Source organism: Ambystoma mexicanum, chromosome 1p (assembly GCF_040938575.1).
Source record: "Ambystoma mexicanum isolate Mex_15411 chromosome 1p, UKY_AmexF1_1, whole genome shotgun sequence".
In the NCBI taxonomy this organism is placed as follows: domain Eukaryota; kingdom Metazoa; phylum Chordata; class Amphibia; order Caudata; family Ambystomatidae; genus Ambystoma; species Ambystoma mexicanum.
The window spans coordinates 715,048,960-715,065,999 of record NC_090921.1 but is presented as its reverse complement, the minus strand read 5'-3'; the positions used below and the strand labels follow the sequence as shown (position 1 = coordinate 715,065,999).

Here is a 17,040-nt window from a genome sequence, read left to right as displayed (position 1 = left end):
GAGTCATGTAGGGTGGCTCAGCGAGTTTGGTCAGCACATAGGTGGTTTTGCTTGAGTTAGACGAGTCATGTAGGGTGGCTCAGCGAGTTGGGTCAGCACATAGGTGGTTTTGCTTGAGTTAGACGAGTCATGTAGGGTGGCTCAGCGAGTTGGGTCAGCACCATAGGTTGTCTTGTTTGAGTAAGACGAGTCATGTAGGGTGGCTCAGTGAGTTGGGTCAGCAGCATAGGTGGTTTTGCATGAGTTAGACGAGTCATGTAGGGTGGCTCAGTGAGTTGGGTCAGTAGCATAGGTGGTCTCGCTTGAGTTAGACGAGTCATGTAGGGTGGCTCAGTGAGTTGGGTCAGCACCATAGGTGGTTTTGCTTGAGTTAGACGAGTCATGTAAGGTGGCTCAGTGAGTTGGGTCAGCACCATAGGTGGTTTTGCTTGAGTTAGACTAGTCATGTAGGGTGGCTCAGTGAGTTGGGTCAGCACCATAGGTGGTTTTGCTTGAGTTAGACTAGTCATGTAGGGTGGCTCAGTGAGTTGGGTCAGTAGCATAGGTGGTTTTGCATGAGTTAGACTTGTCGTGTAGACTGGCTCAGTGAGTTAGCTCTGGTCCTGTGAGCTAGGCTGCATCTCTAGGTTTTAGGACGGGTGTTTGATTAAGGATGTCACTGTAACCTAATCCAACTCTTAAGCATGGCACTTTCAGTTAGGCAGGCCCCATAGGTCAACTCTGTGAATGAAGGTGGCCTGGTGATTTAGACCTGTGCTCAAGACTGCGTGCGTGATTTGGGCCAACACTAGAGGCTGGTTCTGTGAGTTAGTTCAAAGCTGTTAATTCCCTTTTCACTGTGGCTCTGCTTTGTAAATTAGCGAGGTCGGTCAGTGAGTCAGGCTGGTTCTGTGAATTGGGCTTGCTTTTGGATTCAGGCAGCCGCTGTAGGACAGTTTTGGGGGTTGTGTTTTCAGTGCAATTTGCCTCTGTATTCAGTAGAGCTCTATGAATTAGTCGACTCTATGATTTAGCCAAACCAGAGGCGCAGAGGGGAGGATGCAGTCCCACTTAGAGGCCAAAGAAATAACCCACATGAGATGTGCTCGTATATTTGTGGATACAGGGTTTTCGCTCGATCCCTGACTTCAGCACAACCGAGCCTCAGTCACGGGTTTGTCGTTTGCCGACTCAGCCCTTTTTTGTAATCCTTTGGCTGCTGGGGCTCGTCGGCGAGCCCTGACCTGCACTTTTGCGGCGTCTTGAGAAACCTCCGTTTAGCTGCATGGCTGACTGGACGCCTCTGCTGCGAGGACGGGTGGAGTATCCAGAGTAAGGGGGGGGGGGGGCTAGGGATGTATGAAACCTATATTGGCGGCATGAGGCACATACACATGGATCATTTTCATCAGAGGGGTGGGGTCGTATAGTTTCTCTTAATTAGATGTGCAATAGATGTATGGATTCTCTTTATTGGATGGGCGAGGGATGTAGGGATTCTCTATTGGATGGGCGAGGGGTGTAGGGATTCTCTATTAGATGGGCGAGGGACGTATGGATTCTCTGTGTTAGATGGGCGAGGGATGGAGATGTTAAAGGGTGGGTGGATGGATGGATGCATTCTTATTTGAGGAGTGACGGACACACGGGTCCTCTTTATGGGAGGGAGAGTGACGTATGAATTCCCTGTATTGCTTCTTGCTATCTGATGGGACGAGGGACATTACCCACCTTGCAACACACCTCGTCGTAAGTCTCTTAACAGCTAGGATGCCTACCCACAGCAGAACACAGATTCTCCAGTCTGCATCGCACCACTACCTTAGCAACAGCAACCCTGCGCTCCTCCCACCAATCACTCCTTAATTTGAGGAGATCTCCGTTAAATGCCCTTTTGTTTTTTCTTTATGAGACGGGTCTTGGTATTCAATTTATTTGCAGAGGTGAGAGATGCATGGATTCTCAGTTGGGAGGTGTGTGTATGGAATCCTGGGTGTCTAGGCCAGCATTAGTAACAAGCCCTCCATTTGTTTTACAGCTAAGCCCATCCACCATCGTGGGGAGTACTGCCTGAAACTGAGGGTATCCGTCGCCGGCAAGACCAGTAAGTACACTTTGCACAGGAAAAGTAGCATTGAAAATGCTATTGCTCTGAAAATGCTTTGCCTTTCTCCCTACAAGGGCAGGCACTGGATTTTTCTAATGTTCCGTTTCCCTCTCCTGTTTTTCTGCAGCTCAAGCGCCCGCTGTGAACGCTCATACCCCCAGGGCAAGAATGCAGTCAGGTATGTGAACACATGAACCAGCAAGCCACTTTTCAAAAGACCCCCAACTCAATCCCCTGTTCCTGCTTCCCTCTTCCGACTTCCATTATGGAACAGGGGGGATACTTTTTGGGAAGCGGGTCTGGGAATGTTCACTTTGCACTATGTTAAACATGGGAGTGCTCATCACTTTGACCCATAGAGAGATACCCTATCTCCGCCGAGCCCAAAGTCTCTTGTATAGGACTAGGTCTAGCCCATGGGGGATAGAGCTCCTCTAGATTGGATCCTGCCCAAACCCTTGGGGGCCAGAGTTCCTCTCAATGAAACTCTGCTCCAGACTTGAAGGTAGTAGAGCTCTTCTGGTCTGTCCTGCCCGACATTCTGGAAGACAGCACTCCTAAGGTTGTGCCTGTCCCGAAAGGAGTTGTCCAAGTTGCATGTCTTGGGCATTGGACCTTCGCTATATTGTCCCTGCTTCAGATGTTTTAAGCAAGACCCCAAATGGGATGGGTGGGATCCAGCTCTAACCACTGGAAGACAGTAAGTGTTGGATACTGGTGCAGACTTAAATAGACCGAGCTCCTATGGATGGTCCCTGCTCTAGATCTTGGAAGAATGCACGAATATGGTTTTGGCTTTGCTCCACCCACTTGACAATGGAGCTCCTCTGGGTGGGCCCTGTTCCAAGTCATGGATGAAAGTCTCTACCTAGGACCAGCTGGAACCCCCGGGAGCGAAATCTTCTCCGGGTGCACTGTGATGCAAACCTTGGAGGGGTGCGGGGGGGGTCTGAACTATATCAGAAATCCAACTCCTCACACTTTGGATTCTTATTTTGGGCAGTAGTAGCGGTGCAGTGATCTCTGCCATCCGGTGTAGAAATAAAGCCGTTCTTTTTCGCGCAAGTGGTAGATTTGACTACAGAATCAATTCTCTTCTCATTTGCTGGTGTCTTTGGCAGTACCATTTAACAGACTCTCACCACCTTTACGTAAAACGGCAGTTTGGTTCTTCCTTTGACAGCAAGGATAGGTGTCCATCATCTCTTTGTGCCTTAATTTAATGCCAAATAATTCTGTTTTTAGCCACTGATTTCCTCAAAATAAACATTCTCCTTTTCCTTCCTTCACCAGACCAACCAGCTGGGGATCTGCCAGGCATCCTGAGGAGTGTGGCCGGAAACAGCGCAGGCCAGAGGATCGCCTCCTTCTGTGTACTCTCCTTACTTCTTCCTCTGCTAGTGCTGGTTGGGTGCTGAGGTGCCCTGACCTTGGCAAAGGACAGCCATTTTGTGAATCTTGCTGATGCCTGACAGGACTGGTCAGCAGAAAAGACTTTGGTCCAAACGGCGGTACACGCCCGGTGTCCCTCTGTACACAAATGTCTGTTGTGCGGACACTCATCCATGTGTACGTCGTCTACTACAAGGTGTTTAGGAATTTCACAAGCAGCCCACACGCACAAGTTGTGTCAAAAATGTGAAGGCCTTAAACGGTTATCAGTATTAATGCTAAAGTTATCAAAAAATGAGCTTCGTGACCAAAAAACAAAAACATCCAAATGCAAAAAATGTGGGCAAATGTGCCTGTCGGACTTGTAGACTTGATATTGCCAAAGGGAACCAGAACATGTGCACTTTCAATGGGTCGTTTTCAAGAACCAACGGACTCGTACTACAGGCAGCGTTGGCGCCGACACAGAGGTGTCGCTTCCCCTCTTGGAAGGAGCGAGGGGCACGTCGTGCCAAAACGGTCGACGTTTTTTGCGGAGAGCACATATGAAGACAATATCTGCCATGGTTCATGGCAGGCAACTGCAGGGTGCACAACTGGAAACTGCAGTGAGACGTACTGCAGAAGCCGAAACGTATGTAGCAGTATTCTTTCTACAGCAAGTCCGTGGCCGATGCAGGTCATCGGTGTGGCACGGACAGCGAGCACAAAAACAGCGCAAGACTGAAAACTCTGTACAGTGTATATAGGAAAAGTGTTTATAAGATATATTTATAGAGATATATGCCACTCGCAACTACTGTCCAAGGATAAATGCTGCGCCGTGCACCAAGGAGGACGAAAGACTCCCTTCTGACCATCCCAATACAGATGTGGTTTTTGGTGACATGTATGCATCAGTGAATCAATATAATTCCCTTACCAACACGATCATTGCAAATACCTACCAGTGGTTCAGTGACAAGCAGCGGGTTGCAGGAAAACCTCACTATCTGTTGAGAGGGCTCTCATGGGTCCTCTTGTCCATACCAGCACATAGGGCAAAGCCAGCAGTCGCCCAGTCTGTAGCAGTGAAGTAAATCCCGCCATGGCAGGGATCTGCAACCTCTGACTCTTCAGATGTTTTGGACTATGATTACCATCAGGTATACCCAGCATAGTCAGTGATAAGTGATCATGGGAGTTGTAGTCTAAAGTATCTGGAGAGATGAGGTTGCAGTGCAGATAGCCTCTCAATGACCAGAAGTCGACCTTTGACCACAAATGCCCCCTCCAATCAAAAAGAATCTGTCACATTTCTATTGTGCCCCCAAAGTCATGGCCAAAAGATACTGATTTGGGCTAGTCCAGGTGTTATGTTAAAAATAGCTGCCTTTAAAAAAAAAAAACACCAGGCAGGACAGATCTTGTAATTGAGAAGTAACTTGTCTAATTTGTGATTGCATCTTAACAAAACATTTACGCAGTGTATCTCGTGGTTCCAAGCTCCAGCTGGCCACCAGCGAGAACACCTTATTTCACACGCTGGCACCATTGCTCCAAAAGGTGCTTGCAGGCTTCACAAGACGTTGTTTTTTGTGGGGCCTTGACCGTACAGTGCCCATATAATAACACCCAGTTCCAGAAGTTGGGAAGTACTGCAATCACTCATGGACTTGGGAGGTAGTCAAAAGAAACCACTCTACCCAGTTTTCCTGTCTCTTTCCCTACCCTCGCACAAAGAAAATCATTGTTTAGACTTTTAAGTTGTGGAACAAAATCATTCCATAAAAATCCCTGAAATGCTAAGGGTATAGTTTAATTTGAAGTATTTTCTCCCCACTCTGCAATAAATGATAACCTGACCGCTCTTTAGCTGTGACTCCTAAAAAAAAGCAGCGATGACCGACAGATATTGTTTTGTGCCATGTATCCATGGAACAAATACGTAGATGGAGCTATCCTGTGGGAAATTGGGGGAGCTGCTGCCCAACGTCTGCTTCCTGTTTATTACTGGGGTCTGAGGTTAACACCTGCTGCATGAAAGTAGAAGAAATACTAAAATAGCGATGAAAGGAAGGGGAGGTACTACCGTGACTCAAGAACACTAGCCTCACAAAGCACGGCTCCTGTGGATCAGAGACGATAAACTTCCTGCACTTACATCCACAACCTTCCTGTCCCCAAATCCACTGCATGAAGGTGTCAGTCTAGCTTGCCATCTTTTACTGTCTTTCCTTACCCAGGTTTTTCGCTCTTTGGTATTTTTGTTTTTTTAAGTTGTATTAGTTTTTTTTAAATTTAGGTTTTGTAAAACTATATTTAGCTAGAAGTGTCAAGCTTTCATGTTCTGCAGGGATGTCCACAGACAACGCTAAACATTTTCTGATTTTTCCAATGATGTTAGTCTGGACCGAGAACCGCCATCCAGATTTATGATATCACAAAGGACTCTTAAGAGAAGTTCACGCAAGTCAACCGAGTCATATTAATTTTACAAACAAAACTGTTGTACAAAAAACAAGACTGAAACGTGAACAAAAACGCTAAAGAAGTAATTGAAATACTGGGTAAAGGGTATCTTTGAAATAGATAATTAGACTGACCATTACTCCCAATCCATGGGCTCATTAATGACAGGACGCTTTTCTGCACCGAAACCCGTCACAACCGTGAACCATTGATTTTGAGGCACTGCAATGGGAAACTACACTTTTTCTACCAATACAAGAGCAACATTTTCAACATATCTATAGCTGTTACCATATAGAATAACATAGTGCATATGAAAGCACATTTTTATTAGCATTTTGGTAATCAACAATGTTTTTCAACCAATCACTAGATTTAATTACCTACTTGGCCAATTAAAATAAGTTGCTCCCACTGTCACTGAACAGAAATGGCCCTACGGTCGTTCTTTTATCCACTTGCTCTGACAATAGTTAAGATAAGTAGGGAATTGCCTAGTCCCACACTACTTTTCACTCGGGCAATTCAGCCTACGTCTTGTTCGCCGCAGAGTGCGCCTGGCTTTCTATCACTGTAAGATAAAAAATGTAAATGTGTATATTAAATAAGCTGCTCTCGCCGTGTCAGACTTTTATAAAACTGGACTTTTTTATAGTGAATGTTCTTTAATAAAAACAAAAACAAATTAAAATCTTCTAGCTTCTCTATGATTTTATTGTGCTGGTTCTTTCATATTTCTTCTCCAGTTTCCACTGCATACATCTATTAATGCTCAGAGGGTTATCTTGGCCTAAGTGGTATTTATAAACGTCGTGCAATGGATTGGGTAGAGGCACTCGCCTTACCGTAGTGCAACCCCGTCTGCTACCCTTGCCGGGGAGAATCAGTCTTTAACCACCACTGACATAGAGGCGGACTGGCCTAATGGGAAATCCGATGGGGTTTTGTTTTAATTTTATTTATTGAACGTTTGTAAGGCACCTATACATCAGAAAGTGTTTCCAGGCATCACAAGGCAAGGGGGGAACAGAGGCGGATAAACAACAATAAACGGTCCTACTAGGCCTTGTGACATTTGGAAGTGCAGCAAAGCCGGTGCAGGGGGGCTCAGGGTGAGGGGGAAGGTATGGGAGGGAGAGGGATGCAGGAGGAAGAGGGCCCCAGGGGCGGGGTAAGTGCAGAGGGAAGGGATATGGGTAACTATTACAAGGAGGCGGGGGTGGACCAGACTCGGTAGTCTAGTCAGGGAAGGGTTGCCGAAGGCAAGTGCTGGAAGGGGGTACTGAGACAGACTGGTCGGGGGAGGGCCTGGCCCCGGTATTACTCGGAGGGGACCAGGCCCCCAGTTGCAGCAGCAGGGGGCATTAGCAAGGAAGGGGGAGAGGGAAAGAGGAGGAGAAAAAGGTCTTAAGAAGCTTCTGGTACTTGAGGAGCTACGGCTCAAGTCTGAGGGGTGCGTGGAGGTCATTCCAGAGGGACGCTACTTGTCGAAGAAAGAGATTGACCCCGACCCACACTCTGCTTGGAGAAGTGTCTGACTTGCAGGGGGTTAGAGCTAGAGCACCGAAGGACTCTAGCAGGGGCTTATTTAGAGAGAGAAAGTTGGATGTAGCACAGTCACATGCCCCAGAAAGCCTTGTGGATGATGCAGAAGGTTTTGAACTTGATCCTCGCAGCAACCCGGAGCCAGTGGAGATTTTAGGGCTGGAGAGATGTGGTCCCTGGGTTTGAGGCCAAGGAAAAGTCTCACAGCCATATTCTGGATAAGTTGAAGAGGGCGGTGGGAGGAGAGAGGCAGATTGAGTAAGAGGCTGTTGTAGTAATCCAGCCTGGAGAGACCCAGAACTCTAGAGACATTGAGTTTCTGGGGGAAGGTGAGGAAAGGGAGAATGCCTCTGAGGAGGTGCAGTTGATAGAGAGCCTTCTTGGCGATTTCAGCAATATGTTGTGAGAAGGAGAGAGAGAGTCTAAGATTACACCCAGGTTTTTTTGCCTCCCAAGCGGTCGAGGGGAAGGAGCCTAAGGAGGGCGGCCAGAGGGTAGGGGGAATGAAGGGTGGGTTCCAATGAGAAGGATCAGTCTTACTGGCATTAAGCCAGAGATCATTAGGAGCGCACCATGCCTGAATAGCAGTCAGGCAATCTGAAATGAGAGGAGGTGGAAATCAAGTAGGCAAGAGAGGCAAGGTAAATGTTGAAAAGCTCCAGTGAGAGGATAGAGCCCTGAGGGACGTTGCAAGTAGAGTGTGAGGTAGAGGGGCGAAAAGGGCCTAGTTGAACCTGGGAGAGCCGATTCGAAAGGAAAGTGGTCCACCAAGCCAGTCTACAGTCGGTGATGCCCAGAGTATCACAGAGACAAAGAGAGTGGCATGGTTGACAATGTAGATGGCAGAGGACAGATCAAAGAGGATGAGAACAGGAGGAGAGTTTGAGTCGAGGTTTGAGAGCAAATCTTCACAGGCGTTGAGGAGAGCAGTTTCCATGCCTCTGGCTGCTCTGGTGCCAGACTGGTGGTCATGGAGACAGCGAACAGATTCAGTGTGGTAGATTAGTTAGGAGATGACCAACTTCTCCAAATGTTTGCCCAAGAAGGGGCTAGGGGAGATAGGGCGGTAATAAGCCAGACAGGAAGGGTCAGCAGATGGCTTTGTTTGGAGGGGGTGCACAGCGGAGTGATTGAGAGGTGATGGGATGGAGCCAGTGGCAAACGAGCGATTGCAGAACTCGGCCAAAGAGTGAGAGAGGGCAGCAATATTGTCCCTGATAGTTCTAGACGAGCAGGGGAGCACCTGTTTGGAGGAGACATTAAAGCAAACAGTCTTGGTGACCTCATCCGGTGCTATGGGTGAGCTTGAGAATGGAGAGTAGAAGGATGGAGAGAGAGGGGCCAAGGGAGTCCTAAGTGCAGGGGGAGGAAAGAGGGGAGTAGAGGAGAGGGGGCAGGATGCCCTGAGTTTTGGTTGTAAAGTGGGAGGCCAGAGCCATGCAGAGGGCCTGAGAAGGAAGACAAGAAGTGGAGAGTGCAGTAGGATTGGCAAGTTCCTTACAGATTTTGAAAAGTTCAGCCGTGCTGTTGGAGGCCCCAGAGATGCAGGCTTGAATATGGGCCCGCTTCTTGGACCGGATGGAGAGTTGGTAAAGCCTTTGGAGCAGGCGACAAGCCAGTTTGTCAAAAGATGTGCAAGAAGTCAACCATTTCAGTTCCGTAACTCTGCACTTGCTTTTGTGTGTGTGAGGCTAGGTCAGAATCATACCAACTGTTGCACTTGGAGGCAGGCTTAATGCAGATCCTCATGGCAGGGGCAAGGATGTCGAGGGTGTTGGAGATGGAGAAGTGAAGGTTAGAAAGGGCTGAGTCAGAGTGAGAGTCAATAGCAGGGGCGAAGGGGGGAACAAAAGATGCAGCAAACGCAGCTACTGATACTCGCTTCATTGGTCGGATGATGGAGAAGGAGGCTGGCAGTGTGGTTAGAGGTTTTGCCTGGGAACCAATGAGCTCCATATGAGAGGAGGGACGCAAATGATCAGTCCAAGAGAGGGGTGTACTGAGAGGCTTAGAGAGAGGTTAGCTGAGATGAGCACATCAAGAGTGTGAGTTGGACCAGAGGGAAGAATGGTGAGGGAGAAAGGGTCACAGAGGTTGCCGAAGGGTAGGGCTGCGTCAGGAGAGTCCAGATGAATATTGAAGTCTCAGATGAAGAGAATCTCAGAGGTAGAAGTCAGGCGAAAAGAGGTGAGGTCAGCCTACTCCAATAGGAAGAGGGAGGACAGACCGGAGGTTGTGTAGATGGTAGCGAGAGTGGTCGACAGGGTAGGAGAGATGCACAGTTTACAGACAAAGCATTCAAAGGAGGAGTAGGATTGAATGGGTGATAGAGGCACGGATCCTTTCAGGGAAGACAAAGGCCACTCTGCCTCCAGACCGGGTAGGCCTGGACTTGGAGAGGATCTTATAGCCCTCAGGAAGAAGAGTGTCCACAGCAGTGACAGAGCTGGCATTGAACCACATCTCAGTGAGTGCGAGTATGTTAAGGTCAAAGTCTTCAAGGAGGTGACAGATATCAGAGGCGTGTTTGACAGCAGAGCGAGAATTGAGGGTAGCTAAGTGAAGCTGGTTGCCACCTCTAAAGGTTTTCCGAGTAGGGGTACAGGAGTGAGGTGTATCACCACCACAGGGGGCAAGGTGGCAGGGGGGTGGATGGTGGAGGAGTGGCAGGGGCGGCAGGACATTAATGAGAGATGGAAGACACCTGTGAAGAAGCAGAAGGTTGGGCTGTCAGCCCTGGGCCATGACAGTGGCATTCTGATAACACAACAAGATAATGCTGCAAAGCAAGAAACAAAGCACTCAGCGCCTTGCCTAGTGTGCTGAATTGGTGGAGTGCCTTTCAGTAATTGGGTATTTTTCTTGTGTCAAATCCCACCCCTAATTACAACCATATTCATGCATGGTGAAATATATAGAAAAACAAGATGACCACATGTACCACAACATTTCCAGTGTATAATTTATACTGTTTTAATGCTGTGAAAAGTTGCAAACAAAGATTACCATGTGTTGAATAACAGAATAAAAAAAACACAACAATTATACATCGAATCGTAAACATGGAGAGGGGAGATGAAACAATTATTTACATCATTCATCAAACATATGGTTACACATAACCAAGGTTAAAGAACAGTTTCATAGTGACAGTTTAATGTATTCTAATTTGAACAACAATCTAAACAAATCAAATAGAGGTTGGAAATCCCTCAAATATCTAGCATTAGTATACAATTTATTTCAAAATGAGTCTAAAGGGTTTTTTTTAGAATTTTTTTTTGGGAGATCTTCTCATAAAACTCATATAAGGGAAACCCCCACTGGGTAAATTGTATACTAATGCTAGATATTTGAGGGATTTCCAACCTCTATTTGATTTGTTTAGATTGTTGTTCAAATTAGAATACTTGAAACTGTCACTATGAAACTGTTTCATTTATCCTTTCCTTTCCCTTTTTTTAAATCAGAGGAGCTTTTCCTCTCATGCTCTTTCCCCTTATTCTGAGCACTGGGTTTTTCGTTTGTTCACACTTGCACTTATCAGCATCCGTTTCCTTTATTCTTTAACCTTGGTTATGTGTAACCATATGCTTGATGAATGATGTAAATAATTGTTTCATCTCCCCTCTCCATGTTTACGATTCGATGTATAATTGTTGTGTTTTTTTAATTCTGTTATTCAACACATGGTAACCTTTGTTTGCAACTTTTTACAGCATTAAAACAGTATAAATTATACACTGGAAATGTTGTGGTACATGTGGTCATCTTGTTTTTCTATATATTTCACCATGCATGAATATGGTTGTAATTAGGGGTGGGATTTGACACAAGAAAAATACCCAATTACTGAAAGGCACTCCACCAATTCAGCACACTAGGCAAGGCGCTGAGTGCTTTGTTTCTTGCTTTGCAGCATTATCTTGTTGTGTTATTTAGTACTCCTTGTGCCCAGCTGCTGTTCATATACTCCCCAAAGGGCACGCCAACTCCTTTTCATGTTAGGAGTGGCATTCTGATAGACATTAATGATGCACCTAGAATGTTAAATATTAAAGGGATTTGTACCGTGCACCGTCACCAACGGAATTCGTCCCCAGGCGCTCAGGCGGATCTGTAAACGATGAAGGTGGGATGGGTTAGTACGGTGAAGAAGGGAGTAGGATAGTGAGAGGAGTGGTGTTTTGTTGGCAGCTTCAACTCGGTATACACCGTGTGCTGAGCTTTGGTGCGGGTATCGGATCGGAGTCAGTCCGCGTGTGCTGTTGTTCCGGATTATGTGTTGTTGCAGTGTTGTGAAGTGCATGCAGCTTGTTGTGCGAGAGATGGTTGTGTGAGTTTTTTGAGTGAGAAAAGTATGCAGAGTTTGAGCTTATATTGGTTAGTGGGTTACCTGACCTTTACCATGCTAACATTCACAGTTCTGTCTGAGTGTGGCACTTGCCGGCCCTCACATTCCCATCCAGACGCGGCGCAGGCCAACGCTCAGGACCCCATCCAGGTGTGGTCATGCCAACACTCATACTCCCACCCAGATGCGGCGCAGGCTAGTGTCTGGAGACCCGTCCAGGTGTGGGCATGCGAACATTCACAACTCCGTCTGAGCGCCACGCAGGCTGGTGTTCACAACTCTAGGTGTGGCCCATGTTAGCATTCACGTTTTTCTAGGTGCAGGCATGTTATCCTTCAATCGATCCTATCCAGATGCGACGCAGGCCAGCATCTATCTAGATGCGTCTGACGGTCTGGATATGTTTGTCCGGTACGTGCGAGTCGGAGAGTCAATTGGGCTTTCGTGCGGGTCTAGGTATGTGGTCAGTCTCTGCAGCCTTCCTTTGTGGCTATTTTCCATGATGTCTTATGCTCTCTGTCGAGTGGTTGGTTCTTTGGTTTGAGTGTTTGTCCAATTTGAGAGTGGTCGAGGTTGGAGTTATTTTCGTCATTGTTTTAATGTCTGGGCATTCTAGTGCATCTCCGTTGTGGTTATGCTTTGAAGAGCCATGATTTGAGGAGTTTCCTGAATGCTAGGTGGTTTGTTGTATTCCGTATATTCTTAAGTAGGTCATTCGAGGTTTTAGGTGCCTGTTGAGAGAAAGATGATCCTCCGAGTTTTTTTCTGTAGTAGGGTTTTGGTTCCAGGCGTATGTCGGTGCTTGATCTTAGTGTTCTTGTCGGTTGGTGTAGGCGTAGTTTGTCGCTTAGGAATTCTGCGCCTTGTTTGTGTATTGCTCTGTGCGTGATGCACATGGCCTTGAACTTTATTCGCTGTTTCAGTGGTAGCCAGTGTAGTATTTTTAGCGCGGGTGTGATGTTTTCTCTTCTGGGTAGCTTGAGGAGGAGTCTGGCTGCTGCATTTTGTATCCGTTGCAGTTTTTTTAGAAGTCGTTCGGGCATGCCTAGGTATAGGCTATTGGCATAGTCCACTCTGAACATGATCAGAGCGATGATCGTAAGTGTTTTGTTGGCGAATGACAGGAACGGTAGGATCCTTTTTGCTGCTCGCAGGAGGAAGAAACATTTCTTGATTACTGAGTTTACTTGTGGCTCCAGAGTGAGGTTGTTATCCATCAAGACCCCTAGGTTTTTTAGTTGATGATGGTTCTGGTGTGGTGCCGAGCTCTCTTGGCCAGGGGATGTAGTTGATGTCTCCTCCCTTTTTTGAAACAATCATTATCTCTGTTTTGCCTGGGTTGATTTTGAGATGGTTGAGGTTCATCCAGTTGAATATGTCACAAAGGCAATTCACTAGTGTGGTGTTTTCTTCTCGGGTGTCTTGTATGATGAAGATTATTTGAGTATCGTCGGCGTAGTTGTAGCATGTGAGGCCGTGTTTTTTGATGAGTTTGATTAATAGGTACATGTAGATGTTGAATAGAAGCGGGGAGAAGGATAATCCTTGTGGTACTCCGCACGTGGAGACTCTGGGTTTGGATTTACAAGGTTTCATCCATATTGTTTCTGTTCTGTTTGTTAGGATGGATTTGATCCATAGTAGGGCAGAGTCTGTTATCCCTAGTCCTTCTAATCTCTTTATGAGGATGGCGTGGTTGACATTGTCGAAGGCTGCAGACAGATCAAGGAGAATCAGGGCGGTGCTGTTGTCTGAGTCTGCGTTTGTTTTTAGGTTGTCCCATATTGAGAGGAGAGCCCATTCTGTTCCTCTCATAGGTCTGAAGCCAACTTGTGCCTGGTCTAGTAGGCAATGCTCTTCTATGAATTTTTGGGTTATTTGGTAGACGTACTGAAGTGGGAGAATGGAAGACCAGGCTCCCGTCCTTCACCTCTCGCGCTTGGCCTAGAGGGTCACGACCCAGACACCCGCCACGAGAAGAGTTTGTCCATTTACCAGACGACCAGAGACCCTGGTACAGGAACATACGGATGTGTCCACCTGCCTGCCCAGCAGCCCGCACTGGCCATGCCGACACCTGCGGCATGGACCAACTAGACTAAAATCTACACGTCGTTAGAGATGCCATGACGACCTAGACAACGGGAAGCACATCTATACAAATATACACACTGGACATTCCCACACCAACCTACACGAAGAATATACTCAGTGCTATGACGTAGGCGACAGGCATATTCACGGACGTGCATCTTTATTATTTTTACATAGGCTTTCAGAATGCAGAAACGCAAGACGCGTCATGAACTCATCTACTAGCTTGCTCACGCTTCTCTTGAAACCAGTTACCACCATGAGAAGTATAATGAAGACACGATACTGGTCATGAAACTATATGCTCCTATAACCTAAAGCACCTGTGCACCAAACGGACCACTTATGCACCAGGCCAAGTAGGCCTCAAACAAAAGCTCCCGTGGACATTAACAAAGCAAGAGTCAGGTTGCTGATCCTGCAGAATGAGCTCGACGAAACAACCAGCCAAGGTCGCAATGTTGCAAACCCACAGTCCAAGAACAAATCATCAAAGGCACGATGTTGCAACCTCGTACTCCGCGCACCAACGTTAAAGTCACACCGGCAAATTAAACCAGACGCGCAGTAGAAAAACAATATTAATTGTGCAGAATTCTGCCTCTTTCACGGTCCCTCCCCACGTGACCAAGCCGAATCTGACGAGATGCCAAACCCAGGAGAACAGAGGCGTCTGGATCCCTCGCTACGAGACACCGGCAGATACACTTGAAAGGCTCGATGGACATCTGCGACAGTGGGAGCGGTCAGCCTTCCAGCTATGAATAAGTCCTCACATTGTCTGCACGTACCCATAGTGAAACATTGTTGCACCTTGCAGGTACACCGAGAGCTGGGAACAGCGGTGGTCCCAGGCTGGGAAGCTCACGGGCGCACCAATCAGAACATGGGGCTCTCATCACTGACGCCAGTAATATTAGCCAATCCTCAGGAGTCTTCATGTAACAATTCTCATGTATCTAATTGTAGGGACAACCCAGATATACCACCTGACTACCCTTTGTCCACTAACATCGTTCTCTATATGTGTGCTATACTAACCCTACCACTCGAACACCCAATTAAGAGTGGCGATAGGTTTTTTGTTAACTTTCTGAAGTGACGCAAGTAGCGCGTCATAATACAGTAAAAAGGGCCTGCGAGCCCCACGATTGTGTGTGTGTCAGGACGGACGCGTACGCTCCTTGACCCATCCCTGCCGTTTTGTCTAATAAACAGCAGAGTCACCTTGCTCCTTGTGTGTGTCTCATACTCTATCTCATCTGGGATCTACACGGGAGGAGTTGGGGCCTCCCTGCCTGGAGGTCTGCGGACGGCCCGGCCGACCCCGGCAGAATTTCCCCCCGACAAGTTGGAGGCACGGACGGGGTCTGTTTAAGATCGACTTTTATTTTTACTTTTTCCAGGCACTCCCGTTGCGAGGAGGCCCGGCGGCTTGGCCCCCTCTGCCGTTGCCCCCTTCTGAGGACTACAGGACCATCGCGGAGCTGCGAGAAGACCGGACAGCGCAATCCGGATATTGGCCCTCGGGAGCCGGTTGAGAAGTATCCCGCCCGCGGTTGGCGAGTGTCCAGACGTGGTCCAGACGAGGGGAGGTGGCGAGCCGCTTGGAGGGGTGCACGCAGTCGAGCGGCCCTGCATCGAGAGAACTTGGTGAGCATGACACGCACAACGAGCAATGTGAAATTGTGAGGGAGGGGGAGGAAGTAAATAAGGGAGGAGGGAGGTGTTGTACAGATGCGCGGCGAAGGTCTAACAACTTAGTGTTGCTAATGGAATGAATGGTAGCGAAACGAGTGCGAGAGCAGTCGGCTACGTCACGCGAAAGAGGGGGGCGGAGCACGAAAACATCACGTGTGACCGCTCGTAGACACTGATTGGCCTAAGTTGCGACTACGTGTAAGGGTGGGTGTGTGTGGTTTCCTACGATTTGGCATTTATTGATCAATGAGTAGACGAGGTTCCCTATTGTTCGAGCAAGAAACTCGATAGGTAGATGACGTTTCCCTGTAGGCGGTAGCTAGTTGCCTAGTTGCCCAATACGGAAGATAATTGGCTGGTTAAGCCCTCCTGTTGAGGGGCGTATCACACGCGAGGCGACGCAGCATGCGCAGTCCGATTATATTATTGATTTGATTACCTTGTTCCAGGAGAGACAGGAAGACAGCTGTAGGGTTAGCGGGGGTAGATTGCAAGTGTATTTTGAACTTAAAAAACATAATAAGAATGTACCAGTAGCTCGAAGAGATCGGTGATGTCACCAGTAGGGATTTAATAGGATATCGCGAGCACAAGGAACTTTGGGTTTGAGAGTGGTGGGGAAGAGAAACATGATAAGGGAGCGGATACGGAGATAAACGATAGACGAGTGGATCGGAAGAGGAGAAGGGGAGAGCGGCGTGGTTGTGCACGGAGAACGCCGGCCACGGCAAGTGTAAAAGGGGGAGGAGAATGGGGAAACAGGACGACTGTATAAGATCGTCGTAAGGGGTACGAAGCCGCAGGGGGCTGCGTGCGCTTCGGCCGCAGGGGGCCATAGGGGAAGGAACATATAATAAAATATAAAATCATACATATATATATTTGTTTTTTTTATTTTTTTTGCATAATTTGTCAAAGGATTGTCGTAAGTCCCCACACTTACGGGGCCAGGTAAACAATATAAGGTTGCATATTGTAAACTGCTAGTGAAGGGAAGGGTAACAAGTGGAGCACCACTATGTCATACGGGACAGGGTCGGGAGGGTGGGGGAACACCCTCACTACCCCACTACAACACATATGCACCACACTGCCACCCCATAGGGAGAAATTAATTAAGTACAGCATAGAGTGGACCCAGGGGACGGATAACAAAATGTTAACACCATGGCCGCCTAATGGTAGTTTCGATCCATATGCCCAACATTCACTGCTAAACCATCTGCACAATACATACAAGGGGAAGAAGTTGGCAAGCCATGTGGAGGTGTTTAACTTATGGAGGATGTTCCAGGGGTCTCGACCAGGACCAAATGGAATGTTCACTATGGGGGAAACACAGGAAGAAAAGGAGATTAAGAAAGAAGGAACGGATGGGGAAAAGGGGTGTGAAAGCACAAAGAATACAGGGAACGGA

The 17,040-nt window shown here is 47.5% G+C and overlaps 1 protein-coding gene across 1 annotated transcript in view; it reads left to right on the top strand.

The window, feature by feature from the left end:
• EFNA1 (ephrin A1) overlaps nucleotides 1-6,620 on the top strand; it is a 32,550-nt gene extending 25,930 nt beyond the window's left edge. Inside the window, exons 3-5 of the mRNA XM_069650150.1 lie at nucleotides 2,018-2,083; nucleotides 2,214-2,264; nucleotides 3,380-6,620. Coding sequence (XP_069506251.1) covers nucleotides 2,018-2,083; nucleotides 2,214-2,264; nucleotides 3,380-3,504 — 242 coding nt within the window. The 3' untranslated portion in view covers nucleotides 3,505-6,620. The remainder of the gene's footprint in view (nucleotides 1-2,017; nucleotides 2,084-2,213; nucleotides 2,265-3,379) is intronic.
• Nucleotides 6,621-17,040: the final 10,420 nt, after the last annotated feature.